This window comes from Mesoplodon densirostris, chromosome 12 (assembly GCF_025265405.1).
Source record: "Mesoplodon densirostris isolate mMesDen1 chromosome 12, mMesDen1 primary haplotype, whole genome shotgun sequence".
NCBI classification, from domain to species: domain Eukaryota; kingdom Metazoa; phylum Chordata; class Mammalia; order Artiodactyla; family Ziphiidae; genus Mesoplodon; species Mesoplodon densirostris.
Window position 1 is genome coordinate 74,567,684 of NC_082672.1, and position 26,256 is coordinate 74,593,939.

A 26,256-nucleotide genomic window follows, 5' to 3' on the forward strand; every position below is an offset into this window, starting at 1 on the left:
TTATAAATTATGAACTGAATATTATCACTCAAGTCCATAGTTCACATTAAGGTTCACTCTTGGTACTGTATATTCTATGGATTTTGACAAAACTATAGTGCCTTGTGAACCACCGTAGTGTACAGAAGAATTTCACTCACCTAAATATCTTCTGAAATTCATCTACTCATCCCTCCATCTCCTCTAAAATCTGAAAACCACTATATTTTTATGGTCTCCATAGTTTTGCCTTTTCCAGAATGTTATGTAGTTGGAATAATAATAAATGTAAACTATTTTAGATTGGCTTCTCTTATTTAGTAATACACATTTAAGATTCCTCTGTGAGTTTTCATAGCTTGACAGCTCCTTTCTTTTTACTACTAATACTCCATTGTCTGGATGTACAACCGTTTATTTATACATTCATTTACTGATGGACATTTTGGCTGCTTCCAAGTTTTGACAATTATGAATAAAACCACTATATAAATATCTGTTAGTTGTTTTTTGAGTGGAATATAAGTTTCAACAAATACCAAGTAGTGTGATTGTTGGATCATACTGTAGATTTTGCAAGAAACTGCTAAACTGTCTTCCAAAGTGGTTGCCATTTCATTTTTTTTTTTTTTTCTTTTTGCGGTATGCGGGCCTCTCACTGTTGTGGCCTCTCCCGTTGCGGAGCACAGGCTCCGGATGCGCAGGCCCAGCGGCCATGGCTCACGGGCCCAGCCGCTCCGTGGCATATGGGATCCTCCCAGACCAGGGCACGAACCCGTATCCCCTGCATCGGCAGGCGGACTCTCAACCACTGCGCCACCAGGGAGGCCGAGCCATTTCATTTTAAAACAGAGGAAAATTGTCTTGGGGTTTCAAATATCTCCTATTTTTTCCACTATCATCCTCAAAGGATGTCTCTGAATAGAGCCAGGCCTTAGGCTGGGGCACCTTTATTTCCTTCCCTAACTTTCTGATCTCTGGGGGGGGATCTCTGGAAAAAGATGCTGGCACTGGGTGGTGCATCACTAACCTGGTGATCAAAAGCTATATTCAGAAAGCTCCAACATCTTTTTCATGTCTGAAGAGGCTGTATTTCAATCACAGCTCAGTCAGAATATTGTATTGGCAGCAGTTTTTCCTAACCATGAGTTGAGCTTGAGGATTAATATGCACAAAAGAGATGGAGGAAGATGGCGGAAGGGTAAGACGCAGAGATCACCTTCCTCCCCACAGATACATTAGAAATTCATCTACACGTGGAACAACTCCTACAGAACACCTACTGAACGCTGACAGAAGACCTCAGACCCACCAAAATGCAAGAAACTCCCCACATACCTGGGTAGGGTAAAAGAAAAAAGAATAAACAGAGACAAAAGGATAGGGATGGGACCTACAATAGTGGGAGGGAGCCGTGAAGGAGGAAAGGTTTCCACACACTAGAAGCCCCTTCGCGGGTGGAGACTGCGGGTGGCGGAGGGGGAAACCTTCGGAGTTGTGGAGGAGAGCGCAGCCACAGGGGTGCGGAGGGCAAAGCAGAGAGATTCCGGCACAGAGGATCAGTGCCCTCAGGCACACACCAGCCCGAGAGGCTTGTCTGCTAGGCCGCCGGGGCGGGCGGGGCTGGGAGCTGAGGCTCGGGTATCAGGTTTCAGTCAGAACACAGGGAGAGGAATGGGTCTGGCGGCAGGAAGAGAGCCTGAAGGGGTTAGTGCACCATGGCTAGCCCAGAGGGAGTCCGGGGAAAAAGTCTGGAGCTGCCAAAGAGGGAAGAGACATTTTCTTCCCTTTCGTTTCCTGGTGCGCGAGGACAGGGCATTAAGAGCGCTGCTTAAAGAAGCTCCAGAGACGGGAGCGAGCCGCGGCTAAAGGCGTGGACCATGGAGACGGGCGTGGGACGCTGGGGCTGCTGCTGCCGCCGCCACAAGGCCTGTGTGCAAGTGCAGGTTACTGTCCACCCCCACTTCCGGGGAGCCTGTGCAGCCCGCCACTGCCAGGGTCCCGGGACCCAGGGACAGCTTCCCCAGGAAAGCGCACTGAGCGCCTCGGGCTAGTGCAACGTCACACCGGCCTCTGCCGCCGCAGGCCCGTCCCACACTGCACACCCCTCCCTCCCCTCTGCCTGAGTGAGACAGAGCCCCCGAATCAGGGGCCCCTTTAAACCCGTCCTGTCTGAGCAAAGAACGGATGCCCTCCAGTGACCTATGCGCAGAGGCGGGGCCCAGTCCAAGGCTGAGACATGGGAGCTGTGAAAGCAGAGAAGAGACAGGGAAATCTCTCTGTGTAGCCTCGGAGGCAGCGGATTAAAGCTCCACGGTCCACTTGATGTGCCCTGAGTCTGGAGTGCATGAATGGACAGTGAATAATCCCAAATTGAGGAGGTGGACTTTGAGGGCAAGATTTAAGATTTTTTTCCCCTTTTCCCCTTTTTACAATGAATTATTCCAAATTAAGGAGGTGGACTTTGAGAGCAAGATTTCAGACATTTTCCCCTTTTCCTCTTTTTACAACGAATTGTCTCAAATTGAGGAGGTGGACTTTGAGAGCAAGATTCTCGATTTTTCCCCCTGTTCTCTTTTTGTGAATGTGTATGTGTATGCTTCTGTGTGAGATTTTCTCTGTATAGCTTTGTTTCCACCATATGTCCCAGGGTTCTATCTGTCCAGTTTTTTTAAATAATTAATTTTTTATTTTAATAACACTACTATATTTTATGTTTTATTCTATTTTACTTTATCTTCTCTCTTTCTTTTTTTTCTAATTTACCTTCTTCCCTCCCTCCCTCCACCGCTCCTTCCTTTCTTTCACTCTTTCTTTCCTTCCTCTCTCCCTCCCTCCCTTCTTCCTTTCACTCTTTCTTTTTATTTCCTTCCTCCCTCCCTCCCCTTCTTCCTTTCACTCTTTCTTTTACTTTCCTTCCTTCATCCTCCCTCCTTTCTTTCTTTCCATCCTTCTTCCCTCCGTCCCTCCTTTTTTTCTTTCTTTCTTCCTTCCGTCCTTTCTTTCCTTCTTTCTTTATTTCTCTCTCTCTTTCTTTCTTCTACTAATTCTTTCTTTCTACTTTTTCTCCCTTTTATTCTGAGCCGGGTAGATGAAAGGCTCTTGGTGTTGCAGCCAGGAGTCAGTGCTGTGTCTCTGAAGTGGGACAACCAAATTCAGGACATGGGTCCACAAGAGACCTCCCAGCTCCACATAATATCAAGTGGCAAAAATCTACCAGAGATCTCCATCTCAACACCAGCACCCAACTTCAGTCAATGACCAGCAAGCTAGAGTGCTGGGCACCCTATGGCAAACAACTATCAAGACAGGAGCACAAGCCCACCCATCAGCAGAGAGAATGCCTAAAAATATAATAAGGCCACAGTCACCTCAAACACACCACCAGACGTGGACCTGTCCACCAGAAAGAAAAGATCGAGACTCAACCACCAGATCACAGGCACTAGTCCTCCACACCAGGAAGCCTACACAACCTACTGAAACAACCTTAGTCACTGGGGACAGACACCAAAAACAACGGGAACTATGAATCTGCAGCCTACAAAAAGGAGACCACAAACACAGCAAGATAAGTAAAATGAGAAGACAGAAAAACAAACAGCAGGTGAAGGAGCAAGATAAAAACCTACCAGACCTAACAAATGAAGAGGTAATAAGCAGTCTACCGGAAAAAGAATTCAGAATAATGATAGTAAAGATGATTCAAGATTCTATTTCCAAGATCCACAATCTTGGAAATAGAATAGACAAAATGCAAGAAACAGTTAACAAGGACCTAGAAGAACTAAAGATGAATCAAGCATTGATGAAAAACACAATAAATGAAATGAAAAATACTCTAGATGGGATCAATAGCAGAATAACTGAAGCAGAATAACGGATAAGTGAGGTGGAAGATAAAATAGTGGAAATAAATGATGCAGAGCAAAATAAAGAAAAAAGAATGAAAACAACAGAGGACAGTCACAGAGACCTCTGGGACAACATTAAATGCACCAACATTCGAATTAGAGGGTTTCCAGAAGAAGAAGAGAAAAAGAAAGGGACTGAAGAAATATTTGAAGAGATTATTGTTGAAAACTTCCCCAATATGGGAAAGGAAATAGTTAATCAAGTCCAGGAGGCACAGAGAGTCCCATACAGAATAAATTCAAGGAGAAATACGTCAAGACACATATTAATCAAACTGTCAAATATTAAACACAAATAAATCATATTAAAAGCAGCAAAGGAAAAACAACAAATAACACACAAGGGAATCCCCATCAGGTTAACAGCTGATCTCTCAGCAGAAACTCTACAAGCCGGAAGGGAGTGGCAGGACATAATTAAAGTGATGAAGGACAAAAACCTGCAACCAAGATTACTCAACCCAGCAAGGATCTCATTCATATTTGATAGAGAAATTAAAACCGTGACAGAGAAGCAAAAGCTGAGAGAGTTCAGCACCACCAAACCAGCTTTACAACAAATGCTAAAAGAACTTCTCTAGCCAAGAAACACAATGGAAGGAAAATAGCTACAATAATGAACCCAAAACAATTAAGGAAATGGGACTAGAACATACATATCAATAAATAAGTTAAATGTAAATGGACTAAATGCTCCCACCAAAAGACACAGAGTGGCTGAATGGATACAAAAACAAGACCCATATATATGCTGTCTACAAGAGACCCACTTCAGACCTAGAGACACATACAGACTGAAAGTAAAAGGATGGAAAAAGATATTCCATGCAAATGGAAATCAAAAGAAAGCTGGAGTAGCAATTCTTATATCAGACAAAATAGACTTTAAAATAAAGACTACTAGAAGAGACAAAGAAGGACACTACATAATGATAAAGGGATCCATCCAAGAAGAAGATATAACATTTGTAAATATGTATGCACCCAACATAGGAGTACCTCAATATATAAGGCAAATACTAACAGCAATAAAAGAGGAAATCGACAGTAACAAACTCATAGTAGGGGACTTTAACAACCCACTTTCACAAATGGACAGATCATCCAAAATGATAAATAAGGAAACACAAGCTTTAAATGATACATTGAACAAGATGGTCTTAACTGATATTTATAGGACATTCCATCCAAAAACAACAGAATACACATTTTTCTGAAGTGCTCATGGAACATTCTCCAGGATAGTTCATATCTTGGGTCACAAATCAAGCCTTGGTAAATTTAAGAAAGTTGAAATTGTATCAAGTATCTTTTCTGACCACAATGCTATGAAACTAGACATCAATTACAGGAAAAGATCTGTAAAAATGCAAACACATGAAGGCTAAACAATACACTACTCAATAACAAAGTGATCACTGAAGAAATCAAAGAGGAAATAAAACAATACCTAGAAACAAATGACAAAGGAGACACAACGACCCAAAAGCTATGGGACACAGCCAAAGCAGTTCTAAGGGGGAAGTTTATAGCAATACAATCCCACCTTAAGAAACAGCAAAAATCTCGAGTAAACAACCTGACCCTGCACCAAAAGCAATTAGAGAAAGAAGAACAAAAAAACCCCAAAGTTAGCAGAAGGAATAAAATCATAAAGATTAGATCAGAAATAAATGAAAAAGAAATGAAGGAAGCAATAGCAAAGATCAATAAAACTAAAAGCTGCTTCTTTGAGAAGATAAACAAAATTGATAAACCATTAGCCAGACTCATCAAGAAAAAAAGGGAAAAGACTCAAAACAATAGAATTAGATATGAAAAAGGAGAATTAACAACTGACACTGCAGAAATACAAAAGATCATGAGAGATTACTACAAGCAACTCTATGCCAATAAAATGGACAACCTGGAAGAAATGGACAAATACTTAGAAATTCACAACCTGCCAAGACTGAATCAGGAAGAAATAGAAAATATGAATAGACCAATCACAAACACTGAAATTGAAACTGTGGTTAAAAATCTTCCAACAAACAAAAGCCCAGGACCAGATGGATTCACAGGCGAATTCTATCAAATATTTAGAGAAGAGCTAACACCTATCCTTCTGAAACTCTTCCAAAAAATAGCAGAGGAAGGAAGACTCCCAAACTCATTCTACGAGGCCACCATCACCTTGATACCAAAACCAGGCAAGGAGGTCACAAAGAAAGAAAACTACAGGCCAATATCACTGATGAACATAGATGCAAAAATTTTCAACAAAATACTAGCAAACAGAATCCAACAAAACATTAAAAGGGTCATCCACCATGATCAAGTGGTGTTTATTCCAGGAATGCAAGGATTCTTCAATATATGCAAATCAATCAGCATGATACACCATATTAACAAATTGAAGAAGAAAAACCATATGATCATCTCAATAGATGCAGAGAAAGCTTTCGACAAAATTCAACACCCATTTATGATAAAAACCCTGCAGAAAGTAGGCATAGAGGGAACTTTCCTCAACATAATAAAGGCCATATATGACAAACCCACAGCCAACATCGTCCTCAATGGTGAAAAACTGAAACCATTTCCACTAACATCAGGAAGAAAACAAGACTGCCGACTCTCACCACTCTTATTCAACTGAGTTTTGGAAGTTTTAGCCACAGCAATCAGAGAAGAAAAGGAAATAAAAGGAATCCCAATTGGAAAAGAAGAAGTAAAGCTGTCACTGCTTGCAGATGACATGATACTATACATAGAAAATCCTAAAGATGCTACCAGAAAACTACTAGAGCTAATCAATGAATGTGGTAAAGTAGCAGGATACAAAATTAACATACAGAAATCTCTGGCATTCCTGTACACTAATGATGAAAAATCTGAAAATGAAATCAAGAAAACACTCCCATTTACCATTGCAACAAAAATAATATAATATCTAGGAATAAACCTACTTAAGGAGACAAAAGACCTGTATGCAGAAAATTATAAGACACTGATGAAAGAAATTAAAGATGATACAAACAGATGGAGAGATATACCATGCTCCTGGATTGGAAGAATCAATATTGTGAAAATGACTCTACTACCCAAAGCAATCTACAGATTCAATGCAATCCCTATCAAACTACCACTGGCATTTTTCACAGAACTAGAACAAAAAATTTCAAAATTTGTTTGGAAAAACAAAAGACCCCGAATAGCCAAAGCAATCTTGAGAACGAAAAACGGAGCTGGAGGAATCAGGCTCCCTGACTTCAGACTATACTACAAAGCTACAGTAATCAAGATAGTGTGGTACTGGCACAAAAACAGAAAGATAGATCAATGGAACAGGCTAGAAAGCCCATAGGTAAACCCACGCACATATGGTCAACTTATCTTTGATAAAGGAGGCAGGAATGTACAGTGGAGAAAGGACAGCCTCTTCAATAAGTGGTGCTGGGAAAACTGGACAGGGACATGTAAAAGTATGAGATTAGATCATTCCCTAACACCATACACAAAAATAAGCTCAAACTGGATTAAAGACCTAAATGTAAGGTCAGAAACTATCAAACTCTTAGAGGAAAACATAGTCAGAACACTCTATGACACAAATCACAGCAAGATCCTTTTGCACCCACATCCTAGAGAAATGGGAATAAAAACAAAAATAAACAAATGGGACCTAATGAAACTTCAAAGCTTTTGCACAGCAAAGGAAACCATAAACAAGACCAAAAGGCAACCCTCAGAATGGGAGAAAATATTTGCAAATGAAGAAACTGACAAAGGATTAATCTCCAAAATTTACAAGCAGCTCATGCAGCTCAATAGCAAAAAAAACAAACAACCCAATCCAAAAATGGGCAGAAGACTTAAATAGGCATTTCTCCAAAGAAGATATACAGACTGCCAACAAACACATGAAAGAATGCTCTAAATCATTAATCATTAGAGAAATGCAAATCAAAACTACAATGAGATATCATCTCACACCAGTCAGAATGGCCATCATCAAGAAATCTAGAAACAATAAATGTTGGAGAGGGTGTGGAGAAAAGGGAACACTCTTGCACTGCTGGTTGGGAATGTGAATTGGTACAGCCACTATGGAGAACAGTACGGAGGTTCCTTAAAAAACTAAAAATAGAACTACCATATGACCTAGCAATCCCACTACTAGACACATACCCTGAGAAAACCATAATTCAAAAAGAGACATGTACCAAAATGTTCATTGCAGCTCTATTCACAATAGCCCAGAGATGGAAACAACCTAAGTGTCCATCATCGGATGAATGGATAAAGAAGATGTGGCACATATATACAATGGAATATTACTCAGCCATAAAAAGAAATGAAACTGAGCTATTTGTAATGAGGTGGATAGACCTAGAGTCTGTCACACAGAGTGAAGTAAGTCAGAAAGAGAAAGACAAATACCGTATGTTAACACATATATATGGAATTTAAGAAAAAGAAATGTCCTGAAGAACCTAGGGGTAAAACAGGAATAAAGACACAGACCTACTTGAGAATGGACTTGAGGATGTGGAGAGGGGGACGGGTAAGCTGTGACAAAGCAAAAGAGAGGCATGGACATATATACAGTACCAAACATAAGGTAGATAGATAGTGGGAAGCAGCCACATAGCACAGGAAAATCAGCTCGGTGCTTTGTGACCACCTAGAGGTGTGGGATAGGGAGGGTGGGAGGGAGGGAGACGCAAGAGGGAAGGGATGTGGGAACAGATGTATATGTATGACTGATTCACTTTGTTATAAAGCAGAACCTAATAAAAAATAATAATAAATAATAAAAAAATAAACACACACACACACAAAATGACAGGAATAAAGATGCAGACCTAGTTGAGAATGGATTTGAGGATATGGGGCGAGGGAATGGTAAGCTGGGACAAAGTGAGAGAGTGGCATGGACATATACACACTACCAAACTTAAAATAGATAGCTAGCGGGAAGCAGCTGCATAGCACAGGGAGATCAGCTCGGTGCTTTGTGACCACCTAGAGGGGTGGGAGAGGGAAGATGGGAGGGAGGGAGATGCAACAGGGAAGAGATATTGGGACATATTATATGTTAAACTGATTCACTTTGTTATAAAGCAGAAACTGACACACCATTGTAAAGGAATTATACTCTAATAAAGATGTTAAAAAATATGCACAAAAGCTCTTTAGTGATCTGTATGTTGGACTGTTAGCTTGCTCACCAGTAATAGTTGGTTATTTTCTATCAATATTTTTAGGATTTTCTTGGTTTTGGAAACACTTTGCTGTCATCAGATAGATTGAAGCGTCAATATCAACCCTGTAAATGAACTCATCATTCTTGTGTTCATTAACTCACCACATGGTTCTCTTTCAAGCAGAGGACATTTTGAGTCGCTTCCTTCTGTTTCTGTTTGAGATCTTATTCTGGAATTGGGAAAGTGGTCTTCCAGAGCCATGTCATGAATTCATATGGAAAAACTTCATTTAGACTTGTAAGGTCATTTTGGTTCTACTATATGTTTTATCCCAGTCTGTGCCTCAGACTTATCTCTCAGGCTTCATGCAGGGCAAATTGGAAATTCCAGGCAGCTGATATCTCATGCTTCAGTCTGCAAATAGTAGACATATTTTCCAAGTACTAATCCTTGCTTCTGTTTAGTTGATAGCATTTTTTATCTTAGTTATTTACCACTCTTCCTGGTCAGAGTTTTACCATAGGAAGAGAGTTTATTTGCCCCACACATTCAGGCGTGTCCCTGAATCTTTCTTTGGACAGTGATCTATAGATAAAGAAGAAGGGTGCTATTTCTGAGCCCAGGGCTTAAGAGGCTTTGCATGTTTCTGCTCGTTCTCTTGAATCTCTGCCACTCCATGGGAAGAACATTCTAGTCCAAAGAGTATGAGAGACATTTGGAGTGGAGCATTTCAACTGACATAACAGACTTGCAAATACACCTCCCCCATCAGCTGTGTTACACAGAAACCTGGGTGAACCCATTGTATATTAGCCCAAATTTAGAAGACCACAGATATGAAAATAATAAATTATTGTTATTTTTAACCACTGAGTTTTCAGTTTTTTTGCTAAACAACAGCAGCAAACAGCCTGTATAGTAATTTTGAAGGAGTTCATACCTCTGTAGAGAGAGGATAGACATGGCTCAGAACTATAAATCTCTGAATTCACTTTAACCTCCTTACTGAGAGAGGCAACAGGGAGAGACTCCCCTGTGACTTAGGGAATCTGCACTTCTCAGCATACAAGCTTTCTGTTTAATACCTCTGAAAGTGTTGACTTATAAACTGTTGCCAGTTTTCCCCTGCCTCTTACAAGCATTTCTCATTGGTTTCAGATCATAAATAGGGTTAGATTCCACCTTTGCTGATGAGAGATGGAAACATTTAACTGGAAACAGAAAGCCTATGCCTTGAAAGAATTGCATAGAACCCCAGAAATCTGTATTGTCACAAAGTTGGGGAGAATGTGTGGGATTGGATCTAAGGTGATCAGACAGAGGGAGAATAAATATGACTTAAATGAGCTGAATTTATTGATATGGATGGAGAGAAAATATTTAAGATGCTAATATTGGGTGTGGTGTCAGATAGGCTGTCTGATCAAAAACAGAGCTTAATTCCAGTTTAGGTTAGTGAGGTAGAAGTGCCAGAGTTTATAGGCTCATTGATAATGGAAATGTCTGAATGGATCAATTATGTGTAAGCTGCCCAGTTACCTCTTACTTTCTATCCCCACAGGATATAGAAGGGCATTTCAATCTCCTCAAAAGACACTCCATCACCCAGGAGGGCACTCCACTCACAAGACTGAAATAGAGTGGGTAAGGGTCACTACTGTTTCAATGAGCTTTGTGATGATAGTCCTTTAAAGACTGGAGGTGACAATGTGGCTTGTTGCATGGAAGCTAGGGTCCCTGTTATGAATGAGAATAATGGGACCCAAGAACAATAAGATAAAGCCTGTTAGATATGCTTGACTACCAGATACAACAATGAGCAAATAACCACATAAATTAGAGAAACAGAATGATGATCAACTGATAGATTCACAGATATTCTTGGCAATGGCTAGTTGGTGATGACTTTCTAGAAATGAAACATGAGGACAGAATGCTATGATGATACTTTATATATATAGAATTAAATATATGGATCTGAAGGGCAGAAATGTAATTCCAGTTGTCTTTGTTGGGATTCCTAGGTGCTTACATAATTTCGAACCTAAGCTACGTAACAGACGCAGTCCCTCAATGGAAGGATGCCCCTTTGCATTAGGATCTTGTGATATAGTCACAGATGTTTCCTATATCATCCTAAAGCCTTCTTCAGAGGGAGCTGAGACCTTTTATTCGTATGACTATTCACTGATGGAATTGAAATATTCAGACGGGCTTCCCTGGTGGTGCAGTGGTTGAGAGTCCGCCTGCCGATGCAGGGGATGTGGGTTCGTGCCCCAGTCCGGGAGGATCTCAAATGCTGCAGAGTGGCTGGGCCCATGAGCCATGGCCACTGAGCCTGTGTATACGGAGCCTTGCTCTGCAACGGGAGAGGCCACAACAGTGAGAGGCCCATGTACTGAAAAAAAAAAAAAAAAAGAAGTTCAGACTTTTAGGAGTCATTGATTTCAACTCCCTCTGAACTTATGCTTATTTTTGAAATACAACTTCTTCACCAATAGGAGTAAAAGATTATTCAGGTCTGCTAGATGGATAATAAATCCATCTTGTTTTATTTTGTTCTACTTTTCCACACAGTCCCAGAATGTATAGTGTAGTTAATATATTTAATAATAAAATTTTCATATTGGAATAGAGCTATTACGGAGGAAAGCCCAATTGGAAGATCTTGTAATGCTCCTTCAGATTTATCAAGATTTTAAACTGAAAGTAATTTTGTATCCCTATGGACCTTGTAGTAATTAGTGTGCCCTTGAAAGTCTTGAGAGTTAGAGGGGTGGATTCAATCATAGCCCCATCTACTTCACCAGATTGGACAGTGCAAAGCCAGCGAGCCATAGAAATAATAGAATATTATCAGAAACTTTAGCAGATTGTGTTACAAATTTTACAGCAATTCTAGATGTTGGACCTCTATTAAAACACAGGGACATAGCCCTTGGTACCTGGAGGGCAACTGTGACCTGGCAAATTAGTCTTTTTTTATCTTAATGAATGAATGTCTAGTTGAATGTGCTCATTTTATTTTTTGGAAAGATATTTTAAAAGGCCCAAATAAATAAATAAATATCAATTCTTCTCAAATTAACCTACAAATTTAATTAAATTCCAATTAAACTTCTAACCTGGTCTTTGTTTGCTTGTTGGAATGTAAGGATTTATGCAGAACAGAAGAAACTGTCAAAAGTAACTAAATCTTCTTGAAGCAGATTAAAAATATGAGAGGCCTTGCACTATCAGTATTGAAGTTTTAAAATGTAAGCAGTAAATATTTATAGTACTGACACGTGGACAACTAATTGAACTAAGGAAACAGAATAGAGACAGAGAAATACACATTGTCATGTATGGGAATGTGATCTGCAACAAGAAAGCATTGCTGATCAGGCAGATCAACAAGTAAAAATGTACTCATTCAACATGAGTAGCAGGCACAACTGGTTAGTCACATGGAAAAGCTGAACTTATGTGCTTACCTTACACCACACAGCTCACACACACACAATATTCAGATAGATGAAGATTTAAATATAAAGGGCAGATCTTTTGTCTCCTTAGGTAAGTTTATTCCTAGGTATTTCATTCTTTTTGTTACAATGGTAAATGGGAGTGTTTCCTTAATTTCACTTTCAGATTTTTCATCATTATATATAGGAATGCAAGAGATTTCAGAGCATTAATTTTGTATCCTGCCACTTTACCAAATTCATTGATTAGTTCTTGTAGTTTTCTGGTAGCATCTTTAGGATTCTCTATGTATAGTATCATATCATCTGCAAACAGTGACAGTTTTACTTCTTCTTTTCTGATTTGGATTGTTTTATTTCATTTTTTCTATGATTGCTGTGGTTAAAACTTCCAAAACTATGTTGAATAATAGTGGCGAGTGTCAGCAACACTGTCTTGTCCCTGATCTTAGTGGAAATGGTTTCAATATTTCACCATTGAGAATGATGTTGGCTGTGGGTTTGTCATACATGGCCTTTATTATGTTGAGGTAATTTCCCTCTATGCCTACTTTCTGGAGGGTTTTTATCATAAATGGGTGTTGAATTTTGTCTTGGAGGTGGAGGAAGCAGGCTCCCTGACTTAAAAATCTTCTACAAAATTACAGTAATCAAGACAGTATGGTACTGGCACAGAAACAGAAATATAGATCAGTGGAACAGGATAGAAAGACCAGAGATAAATCCACGCACATATAGTCACCTTATCTTTGATAAAGGAGGCAAGAATATACAATGGAGAAAAGACAGCCTCATCAGTAGTGGTGCTGGGAAGATTGAACAGCTACATGTAAAAAAATGAAATTAGAACACTCTCTAACACCATACACAAAAATAAACTCCAAATGGATTAAAGGCATAAATGTAAAGACAGACACTGTAAAACTCTTAGAGGAAAACATGGGCAGAACAATCTATGATATAAATCACAGCAAGATCCTTTTTGACCCACCTCCTAGAGAAATGGAAATAAAAACAAAAATAATTAAATGGGACCTAATGAAACGTAAAAGCTTTTGCACAGCAAAGGAAACCATAAACAAGATGAAAAGACAACCCGCAGAATGGGAGAAAATATTTGCAAATGAAGCAACTGACAAGGGATTAATCTCTAAAATTTACAAGCAGCTTATTCAGCTCAATATCAAAAGAACAAAAAACACAATCCAAAAATGAACAGAAGACATAAATAGATGTTTCTCCAAAGAAGATATACAGATAGCCAACAAACACATGAACGAATGCTCAACATCACTAATCATTAGAGAAATGCAAATCAACAGTACAATGAGGCTTCACCTCACACCAGTCAAAATGGCCATCATCACAAAATCTACAAACAATAAATGTTGGAGAGGGTGTGGAGGAAAGGGAACCCTCTTGCACTGTTGGTGGGAATGTAAATTGATACAACCACTATGGAGAACAGTATGGAGGTTCCTTAAAAAATGAAAAATAGAGCTACCGTACAACCCAGCAATCTCAGTACTGGGCATATACCCTGAGAAAACCATAATTCAAAAAGAGACATATACCACAATATTCATTGCAGCAATATTTACAATAGCCAGGACAAGTCATGGAAACAACCTAAGTGTCCATCGACAGATGAATGGATAAATAAGATGTGGCACATATATACAATGAAACATTACTCAGCCATAAAAATAACCAAAAATCAGTTATTTGTAGTGAGTTGGATGGAATTAGAGAGTGTCATATAGAGTGAAGTAAGTCAGAAAGAGAAAAAAAATACCATATGCTAACACATATAAATGGAAGAAAAAAATGGTTCTGAAGAACCTAGGGACAGGACAGGAATAAAGACACAGATGTAGAGAATGGACTTGAGGACACAGGGAAATTTAAGTGTAAGCTGGGATGAAGTGAGAGAGTGACATGGACAAACATACACTACCAAATGTGAAATAGATAGTGGGAAGCAGCCGCATAACACAGAGAGATCAACTCAGTGTTTTGTGACCACATAGAGGGGTGGGATAGGGAGAGTGGGAGGGTGACGCAACAGGGAGGGGATATGGGGATATATATATACATATAGCTGACTCACTTTGTTATACAGCAGAAACTAACACACCATTGTAAAGCAATTATACTCCAATAAACATGTGAAAAATATATAAAGGGCAGAAGCTTAAATATTTTAAAAGGAAATATAAGAAACATCTTTTAATCCTAGGGTAAAACATTTTTAAACAAGATTTAACAAAGCAAGCCATACACAAATTGAATAAGTAATTAAGTTACATTAAAAATAAATTTTAGTACTCACAATTTTCATAAAGGAGGTGAAATATCGAGCCACAAACAGAATATATTTTCAGTAGTATCGGGTTGACCAAAGCTTTCGTTTGGGTTTTTCTGTAATATCTTATGGAAAAACCCAAACAGACTTTTTGGCCTACCCAATACATACAACTAACAGAAGTGTTAATTAGAATATATAATGTTTCTTACAAATCAATAAGAAGGGTACATTAATGGGCAGATGCCATAAATAGGAATTTCTAGAAAGAAAATGAAATATCTTGAAATGTATATGTGTTCTCACATATGGGAACATGGAGGAAAACCAAAAGGAGGTGTAATTTACACACAGCAGATAAGCCCAAATGGAACATTCTGACACTGCAAATAGGAATATTTACTCACTCTCTTAACAGTGTGAATATTCAATTTTCAAAGGGCACTGGGAAAAAAAAAACATGATATAATAAATGTGAAAGTGGCTACCCAAAGGTCCAAGTATTCTCTGGGTATGAAACCTAGAGTGACATTTGTATTTGCATATTTGGAGAAATATTTGAAAATCTTAATAGTATTATTATTTCTAGGAAAAAAGAGACAAATAACCCAAATATCTACAACCAGGAGAATGATAAATACCTTTGGCATATATTTAAATGGAATATTTTACAATAGTTGAAAATGAGCAACAAACACATGCACTAACAGATAATACAGAAATGTCATCTTCAACAAAATGGATTGTTTTGGAAGATGATACACAATATTATCTCAATTATATTAATATGCAAACTAAAGAGTATTTTGCTCAGGCATACATACAAATAGTTAATTTATGTATGCTAAAGGCAAGGACAATAAATATAAATTCAGGATATTCAATATAATTGGGTGGGAGAGTGAAGGAGTTCTTGAGGACAAACAGAAGAGTGTCAGCAATGTTCAGCTTCTTAAGTTGAATAATGGGTGCATGTGTGTTCACTTTATTATTTGTTATATTTTACATATAAAATAACTGATTCAGAAAAAAAATGTAGCCTCTAACCTACTTGTCAGATCCACAGAGATTCCATTATTTTGGCAAGGTTTAGAGGAACACTCATTATTTTCACATAGAGGTGTAGAAAACCCAGGTCTGCAAACAATCCTTTTAAACAAGAAATTTAATAAATCCACTGCAAAATTTTAAAGCTGAAAATTCAAATAACCATAGCACAGCAAATTGTTAATAAGCAGAAGTGTTGTTCAGTGTGTCCATTGACATTATAAATATGCATACATTTGGATACATCTAGATGCATGAACATGTATATAGATGTTTTTTGGTTTTCTCTACCTGAAATTGTTGACCCCAACTTTACAGTCACCACAATTCTGACAAGGAAGGGGGAAGCACTCATTCATGTTAATTTCACAGTGTTCACCTTTAAATCCTGCAAAGAGAGAGGAGATGGGTAGAGATGAGCAATCCTCACTTTAGAGTGTGAAAATCGGAATCAGTAGTAAAGAGTCTGGAAAATATGTTCATAATGGAAGTTACAAAAAAAATGGGTGGGAGAAAACACCTCATCTCTGAGTTCTCATACTACTCTATTTCAAGTAATGTCTGAATAAAATTATGCTAGTTTCTAATTAACAAGTTCAAATGAAAGAATCAAGGGAGGACTACTTTACTAAATCTCCTGTGGAAATAGAGTTAATGCTAACGTTGTTGTTTTAAGGTCTTTAAGTGTTTGAACAAAAAGAACTGAAACTGTCTGGAAAGCAAATGAATTAATGTGATGGCCAATCTTAAGTAAAATTGAGCTTCAATGATCAGATTTATTCAAAGCAGTTAGCAGATGAGGCAAATTTAACTGCTTTTGATTCATAGCTAAATAATCAGTCATCCATTTAAACCCATGACAGTTATGTTTTAAAAAAAGTAAAGAAAAAAAGGAAAGAAAATTATAGACTTATAAAAGAGTCAGTTGTAATTATTTCAACATATTTGTGTCAGAAAAAAATCAAATTTATATCACTATTTAAAATTCATTAAATATTTTAATATTTATGATGACCATTTAAACAATTATTTCCATGGTTATAGAATAACAAAGTATAACTATATAACTATATATATATATATATATATATTGCTGCTAATATTATTTTTATATTTTTCTTGCTAATATTTTTGAGGATTTTCTTTTCTCTTAGTTTTTCAGTGCTATAACTAAGCACCATATAATTGAAGTGACGTTATAATGTCAATATCTACTCAGATTTTTTAGTTTGAGGAACAGAAGGTCACTCAAGTTACCCTAAGAAAACTTGATTAGTGGCATACACATAGACTGGGATTGGAATTGAGAAATATGGGAAAGAGAGGATGGTCTATCTACCCATGACTGACCATCTTTCTCCCATTGTACCTTCTCGTAGAGTTTCTCTTCCACATTCTGTCTGAAAATATCTCTTCATGTTGAAAGTGTCAGATTATTTTAATATTGTCATTACAATATTGTAATATTGTCATGCAGATAATGTAGCACAGTTTCCCTTGTCTCTATAACATGACCTTTCAGCTTCAGCACTTACGGCTGAGTGGAAAATTCTCTTCACATTTCTTTACTCAGATTCCCATTAAATAACCTGGGACTTTAACCTGGTCAGCTTTATCTTTTCACATCACACCATGCCACAAGCCCCTGCCGTTCTCTGTGGTGTCTGCCATCAGGTCAAAGGCCAAACCCACTTCCAGTTAGAGTTTGGGGAGTTGATACTATGCCTTGTGAAATATGGCTGCCTCCTTAGCAGGAGATAATATGAAAATTTTAAATGACATAATGCAAAAGGAGACAAGTATAAAGGAACAAAATACAGATATGACAAGTAAAAAGCAAATAGCAAGACGATTTATTTAAAGCCATATATTGCAATAATTACATTAAATATGATTAAGAAAAACATTTCAGTTAAAAGGCAGAAAGAATCAGACTAAAGAAAATAACAGGACTACACGATATCTAAAAGAAATTCCCTTTACATATAGAGACAACAATAGTTTAAAAGTAGAAAGATGGAACAGAGATGCCCCATGAAACACTAATAAGAAACCTAGGGCTTCCCTGGTGGTGCAGTGGTTGGGAGTCTGCCTGCTGATGCAAGGGACATGGGTTCGTGTCCCGGTCTGGGAAGATCCCATATGCCATGAAGCGGCTGGGCCCGTGAGCCATGGCCGCTTGGCCTGTGCATCCAGGGCCCGTGCTCCGCAATAGGAGAGGCCACAACAGGGAGAGGCCCATGTACTGCAAAAAAATAAAAGAAACCTAGAATGTCTACATGACTAGAAGACCAGGCAGTCTTCTGGAAAAGAACTGGTATTAATTTGTGTTACTTTTTCTTTCTCAATTATCAAATATTTCAAGTTATGCTTGTAATTTTATTCATGCAGTAGATATTGTATCCTCAGCAACCAGAACAAAATTTTGTTATTATAAATTACTTATTTCCAAGTTAATATGGACCTCCTCATTATAGGTGAACAAGTTATTATTGCAACACACTTCAACACAATTCGTCAATCACTATTACTGTAATATTAAACTGTAAATGTCATAGTACAGTTATAAATAAATAATAAGCTATTTCCTTAAATATTTTACTGTACTTAATTTTTTTTTCAAGTTAAAGATTTAGAAAGTTGGATGCATTCCACCATTTCTACTTTTAGCATAACTAGTGTTATTTGGGACACAGGGCATTTTGACCTTAAGTTGTTTTTTAGAAATGTCCTTTTGTGGCACTGGAACTCAGGGGCACTGACAAGCTAGAGGACTGCTGTGTGCCTCCTTGAGTTCAGCTGAGCTGATGAGTCAGAACATTCAGCACCTGGGAACTTGGACAGCTCACAGGATAACCTTGTTTTCTGTGATTTTGCCTCATTCATTTAGTTTGACATTTCTGAGATGGAGTTTTGTTACCACCTAGCAACATATGTCAATGGACTGAGGAAATGGGGTTGCTAAAATGCAGTGGACATTGGGAGAAAAAATAAAGTAGATGTGGATCGCATTTAAAATAAGCCAAAGCTTTGCAGGGAAAGTGTAAGTTTGGAGGATTTAAAGGAGTGAGATGTATATATACTTTTTTCCAAACTAAATTTTCCATAGTCCTTGGTTTTAGAAATTAATACATATTTATGTGAAGGATATTTGTTTTGAATATATGCAGTGACAGCTAAAAGTCTGCCAAAACTCAAAGTACAATGAATTAATTCTATACTATTCCTCTCCTATTTATTCCTATCCAGATCTATTCAGCTAACTCTATTTTATTAACTTCAATAGAGTTCTTCACACACAAATAATGAGCAATTCTCAATCAAATGTTCTGCTGATCTTTTTCTTATACTGTCTTACCTGTGATTTTTGCAGCAAATGCATGTGACTGATTAATAAATCCTATTTGTACATTTAAATTACTTACTAAAACTACTGCTCAAATCCAGAACTAAATCAATGTAGATAACAGATATAGTATTTTAATCACTTAATATTTTCTCAGTTCTAACAAATGTAGCCTTTTTATACTTTATTCTCTGGAGGGGATGGCATAGAACAAAGTACAATAACAATAGTTAGGTTTTCATAAAACCTTTTTAGTAAGCAGTTTATCATTCAGGGCTATATTTGACAACTCTTACATTAAAAGTAATACCAGCTGGAGTAATTAGAAATGAAGTAAATAGTGACAATTAGAGTGTATTTTCCATGTATTCAAACAATGTAGTGTAAAAAAAACATACATTTTAAGACAAACAAACAAACAAAAGTATTAAAATGAATTATTTTCGGGACTTCCCTAGTGGTCCAGTGGTAAAAAAAAGTCTGCCTTCCAATGCAGGGGAATCTGGTTGGATCCCTGGTGAGGGAACTAAGATCTCACATGCTGCAGGGCAGCTAAGCCCGCTTGCCACAACTACTGAACTCTTGCACCCTGGCCAGAGAGCTCACATGCCGCCAACTACACAGCCCACTTGCTCTGGAGCCTGTGTGCTGCAACTAGAGAAGAGAAAACCCGCATGCCACAACTAGAGAGAAGACAGTGTGCCACAACTAAAGATACCACATACGTCCCACATGCTGCAACTAAGACCCAAGGCAGCCAAAAATAAATACATAAATAATAAATAAATAAATAAAATATTAAAATGAATTATTTGCAAAAGCATTAGAAATTTTTATTTCTCTTTAATTAAAATTTTAGGGCTTCCCTGGTGGCGCAGTGGTTGAGAATCCGCCTGCTGATGCAGGGGACATGGGTTCGTACCCCATTCCTGGAAGATCCCACATGCCGCGGAGCGGCTGGGCCCGTGGGCCATGGCCACTGAGCCTGTGAGTTCGGAGCCTCTGCTCCACAGTGGGAGGGGTCACAACAGTGAGAGGCACGTGTACCAAAAAATAATAATAATAATAATTTCCCTAGATTTTGAAACTTTATGGAAGCAAAGAGAGATCTTTTTTGGCAAGTCAGAAAAAAAAAGTATCATTTTCTTTATTTTTTAAATGACACAATACAAATATTAATATTTTCTTTAAAAATTAGCCAATATTACAAAATAGATGCAGACTTAATTTTAAAAACAATGATACATGAAAAGATAAAAGTAATATTTTCAATGGACCCTAAGTTTTTTAACATGATTTTAAAGTAAACTTTTAGAAAATGAGTATAAAAGCTAATATTTTTAAATGTAATAAAAATTTGACATACTTTAAAGTTAATTGGCAATAATATATATTTTCTTTGAAGAATTTTCCAGATATAAATTTCAACAGCTATTTAAACCTAATATATATACACTACTACATGAGCACATGTTTTTAATTGTCAAAATGATTAATTTTTAATTTAGACAAACAATTCATCAAGTGACACATTTATTTGGTGCTCAGAATTATGCACCTCAGGTAATGTGACTTTACCATAAAGATAGTATATATATGGGATTAATAGACATGTTTAAATGCAACTGCTCACCTCCTTTCGTAATAGAAATCCATCAAGCTTAGAATCACAGTTGCAAATCAATAACACACATAAATTATCCGACTCTTCCCTTCACTACAAGTGAATCCCTGTATTGTAAGGAAGGAGTCCTTTCCATATTTTAGACCTTCCTAAAGTTCATTTAAAGAAACTGTTGCTTCTTTCACCTTGGAGACCTATGGATGAAATGGCTACATTTGGAAACTAAGCCCTTTAAATTAAATTAGAAATACTTTGGGGCATTGGGGGAGGGAGAGATTGGGAGCTTGATGTTACCAAATGCAAACTAATATATATATATATATATATATATATATATATATATATAAAACAGATAAACAACAAAGTCCTCCTGTACAGCATAGGAAATGATAGTCAATATCTTGTGATAAACCATAATGGAAAATAATATGAAAAAGAATATATATATATACACACACACACACACACACACACACACACACACACATAACTGAATCACTTTGCTGTACAGTAGAAATTAGCACATTGTAAATTAAGTATACTTCAATAAAATAAATTATAAAAAGAAATATTTGATAGGGTGATGTTCTTTCTTATAAAGAGAAATAATTCAAAGTTAAAAGGGAAAGAATCTTAGAGAATATTAGACAAGAATATTAAGAATGCAATATTTTATGTCCCTCACTGTATACACACACATATGCTAACACAGAGACTCTACTGTGTGCTATACACGTGGACTTTCACATGCAGTTCATCCAAAGTCACCTGTACCTCTGTAATCCTCATGTCATTTTTATAATCCATTTCTATCAGCCTGAAGTTGAACTCAGTTTATTCAACCTCTCCTACTTAATTAGCTCTTTCCTTTCATAGTTATTCATTAGACATTATTCTTGATCACAAACAGTATAAACAAAAATGCTAACTTTGATAAAAAATGGGATTTACAGGTAGCTTAACTAGTAAGGATACCAGGTAGTTTGCAGAATTAAAGATAAAATGATAGGAACTGCCAGGACACGTTTTTTTGCACACACTCCTCTCCTCCAGCATATAGATCTCCATGTGAAGGGAACATGGTGTTGGTTGCACCAACTGAATCTTGGCAGAAAGAGAAAGCTGCTCTCAGCATCAGTTCCAGGGAAAGGCTCTGTCTGGGACTATTCCAGGTCCACGCCCACCCCTGAATTAACCGTAATTGCCAAAAGAATGGGGTTTGCTCTGTGTCTTAGCTTGAGTTATTCTCTAATAAGAATTGAGATAAATGATTTGCATGCAAGTACCTTATTTGAGGTCCCAGGGATTATTACAAGGGCATGGGGAAATAAAAGAAGGAAGAGAGTGGTTTAATTAGAAGGTTATTGCTGTGGACAAACAAGGACCCAGTCTGGTGGAGACCCTCTTAGAAATCATTTGTCACATAACTCAGAGTTGTCACAGTCAGCGAGAAAGCTGGGGTGTACATCTACAAATCCTCTTTGCTTGTACATATCTCTGTTGTAAATGGGAAAGCTCTTACTACTTCGTACTCTAATGGTTAGTTAAATTATGTGTCTCTTCCTTGAACTTAAAATCCTTTAGGGAGTGTCATTGCCACTTTTAATTTCTCCGGGACATATCTCAAGACTTGACACATGGTAGGAAATCCATATATGTTTGTTGACTCAGTTAATAAGGAATACAATTTTTAGATTTCTAAAACACTACCAACATGCAGTTGCAAGATTCACATGTGTTGTGTACAGAGCACAGTTTAGAGAAGCAAAAAACATATGTAGTATAAAATAAATTTTGAGCTGTGTAAATTTATTGCACACTAAATCACCAAAGCTAACACTATAGGGAGACAGAGAATAAACTACATTTGTTTCTAGGAATCTTATAAAATTATATATGTCTTTCTGCTCACTATTTTTATATTTATTAAAGCACTGATTTTTTTTTTTTTTTTTTGCGGTACACAGGCCTCTCACTGTTGTGGCCTCTCCTGTTGCGGAGCACAGGCTCTGGCCGTGCAGGCTCAGCGGCCATGGCTCAAGGGCCTAGCCGCTCCGCAGCATGTGGGATCTTCCCAGACCAGGGCGTGAACCCGTGTCCCCTGCATCGGCAGGCGGACTCTCAACCACTGCACCACCAGGGAAGCCCAAAGCACTGATTTTTAATCAGATAAATTGTTTAAACAAATAGGATTATTCTCTGCCTATTTTCCAATAGAAAATGTTCAGTGTTCATAGGGAACAAATTAACTTACCTCAGGTCTAATCAGAAGGCAGAAGGATTTCCCTTTCTGTTGCAAAACATGATCACAGTAATTCTGGTGTTTTACTATAGTGTCACATGAACAAATATACTTTACTGGCTGAGCAATCAATTTGGCATAAATCAAAGTATTAACTTTTTTTTTTTTTGCCATGCCACTTAGTTCCATGGACAGGGATAGAACCTGGGCCCTCAAGCACTGAAAGCACAGAGTCCTAACCACTGAACCACCAGGGAGTTACCAAGTTCAAGGTAAATTTTAACACCATTTATAATTCAGTTGTCTAGTATGTAGTTAAATTATCACCATAACTCTGGGATTTTATTTATACTTATATTTAAATTGTAATAACATTTATAAACTGATTAAATGTTGTGAACAAAATTTCAGAAATGTGGATGCTCAACTCTCAGATGTTAAGCCTTAATACTCTTTTCTCATGAACCTGCCATATTCTAGTCACTTGACAAACACCAACCACTTAAAAAGAGTTCTAGTGTACCTTCCAAATCCTGTCTGTCTAAGATGTTAAGTCTTGGGATTCTTTGTGGTTTACAATTTCAGTAATTTTAAAGATGGAATTTGATCAGAATATTTTCTTTAAGAAATGATATGATGGCTCTGAAAGAGAACTTACTTTAAATAACAGCTATAAAATTAAATCACAGCATAGTGCTTATGGTATCCCATAGTCAACCTCTTTTTAATATTCTAAGGTAGTTTTTTAATGTTGCAGACTTTAGATTTGATCTGCTACAGAGGTTGATGAATACAAGTAAAGGTAATAGTAAGTAAACATTTTTACAATAATTATGTTATAAATATGTTTATATAAAAAACATATATATAAAATATGTTTATATATAAAACATTGATATGTATACTTATATATGTAGATATAAATAATATATTAAACATATATAAAATATTACATATTATATAACATATAATATATATTAATATAACATACAATATATAATATATATAACATAATAATATTATGTATATAATATAATAAATTGTATTGAAATAATATACATCATATTATATATTATAATAATATATTACAATATATAATAATATAATATAATATACAATTTAATTTAATTATAATGGATTATATACTATATATTATATAGTATAATACATATTATATATAACATATTATATTACACCATATAATATTGTGTTGGTCAAAAAATATGTTTATATATAAACATATATATATTTATATATACAACTTACATGTTTATATATAAATACATTTATATATATATAAAACAAAATATTTTAGAAATGATGTGCACTCCAGCAATACTTTGTGCTGAATAATAATTAAAGATGACTACACACAAGATTCACTGTGCCCACCTGCCACTCTACCCAAAGCACTGCTTTGAAGAGTCATAATCTCTGAAGCCTTTTGTAGAGTGATGACATTCCAAGAAAAAAAATGATTTTGCTCACATACTATGGCGCAGTGTAAATTGTCCCCAAGCTATTTTTGTGAGTGCTCTGGAGCTCAGCAATCTTATTACTAGTTTGCTAGGAGACAAGAAGCTTTTATGATATCTCCAAACTTACTCTCCCCTAATCCTGCAGCAGGAAATTAATCTTACAAGATTATATACATTTATTAAATGCATTTATGAATTGAAAATGAATTATTAAAATATTATTTGAAAAAACACGCCTATCTTGTAGAAAATTTTCTCTGGTGAAAATGGAGGAGGTTTCATTCAAATTGAGGGAATATACTGCTGCTTCTCAAGAAACATTTTTCTATTACTTATATTCTTAGAATATATTAGTAGCATAGGTAAAGCACCATGGAATAATTCTGTGGAGTAAATTAGCTCTTCCCCTGCTATTGACTATTTTTTTTCAAAAATTTCACTTTCAATCTTTGTTAAAAAGAAAAGTGTTCTATTATCTACTTCATAATTACTGTAGCTTTCATGACGTCGGCGCTCCTCTCATGTTTTGTTTTAGCTCTATGTTCCTGCCTCATTCGTGGAAACATTTACTCATATGCTTTATACAACTGTGTTATATGCTCTATAGAGTCCATGTCAATTTTACAAAAATAATTACTAATGGATTTCCAGATTCTAGTTTTAATCCCTCAGAAGGCCCAGAAGTTTCTGCCATTTACACAGGTTCACAGACTTGCCTCTACATATCATTATAGCAGATTACCTTATATCCTCAGGAAATCTTCGAGGATTTGTAAAAACAAAGGGGACATTACTTTGACTAATTCAACAAATGAATGAATACAGTCTAAATTGGCCTTTTTTGGACAGAAGAGTAAATGAGCATTGTCCTTATCTTTAAAGGACTCCTATTCTAGTAAAGCCAGTAACAAGGAAAGATATATGAACACATAAGTAATTATTAGAAAACAAATAGCTGTTTTTTTTAATATTATGTATATGACACATTTCAGTTATGCCAAAAATCTACAATGGGCTAATTTTATGGCAGAAATATTCCCGCTGAAGATGGTAATAGCTTTCACATAGCCCGCAATACAGGAGCAGCAAACATTTACTCAGAGCTCCTGCAACTTAACCAGACCTCTTTCAGTTACAACTGAAGAGATCCCAATCAAGCATCTTTAATGATAATAAATTGTTATTGTCTGATATGACCCAGGAAGTAGCCTGGCTTCATGTGTGACTGGGTTCAGGGGCTCCAATGATGTCCTTTGATCTGCCCATTCTCTGTCTCTTACATGGGCTCTCTCTTATTGTACAAAGTAGCCACCAGGGTCACATGATACTAGTTTAGCAATCTAAGCAGAAAGAAGTGATGCTCCATGGGAAAAGATATAGTGAAACATTTGATTACTGTAGATTGAACCTATGCCCATTTCTAACTACTGCTCTTCTTAGGAACACTACATGGAGAAAATTATTCAGGAAAGAAAGACTGTTTCAAAGAATAAGAGAGGACTTCTGAAAGAACTTAGTTTTAAAAAGAACCAAAGCTACAAAGTCTCTCCTTTCCCCCCATGCTATTCAGGTTAATTTTTTAGATTATTTCCCCAGTATGTTTATATATCTAAGTTTGGAGTCAGATATTCCCCCATATATAGATCTTTCTCTCACCCATTC

At 36.8% G+C, this 26,256-nt stretch overlaps 1 protein-coding gene across 1 annotated transcript in view; it reads right to left on the reverse strand.

Annotated features, from left to right (window-relative positions):
* The window catches only part of EYS (eyes shut homolog), a 1,591,612-nt gene that overhangs the window by 1,078,645 nt on the left and 486,711 nt on the right, over positions 1-26,256 (reverse strand). The window contains exons 15-16 of the mRNA XM_060115102.1: positions 16,196-16,292; positions 15,905-16,006 (exon numbers count right to left, since the gene is read on the reverse strand). Of these exons, the coding sequence (XP_059971085.1) occupies positions 15,905-16,006; positions 16,196-16,292 (199 nt within the window). The remainder of the gene's footprint in view (positions 1-15,904; positions 16,007-16,195; positions 16,293-26,256) is intronic.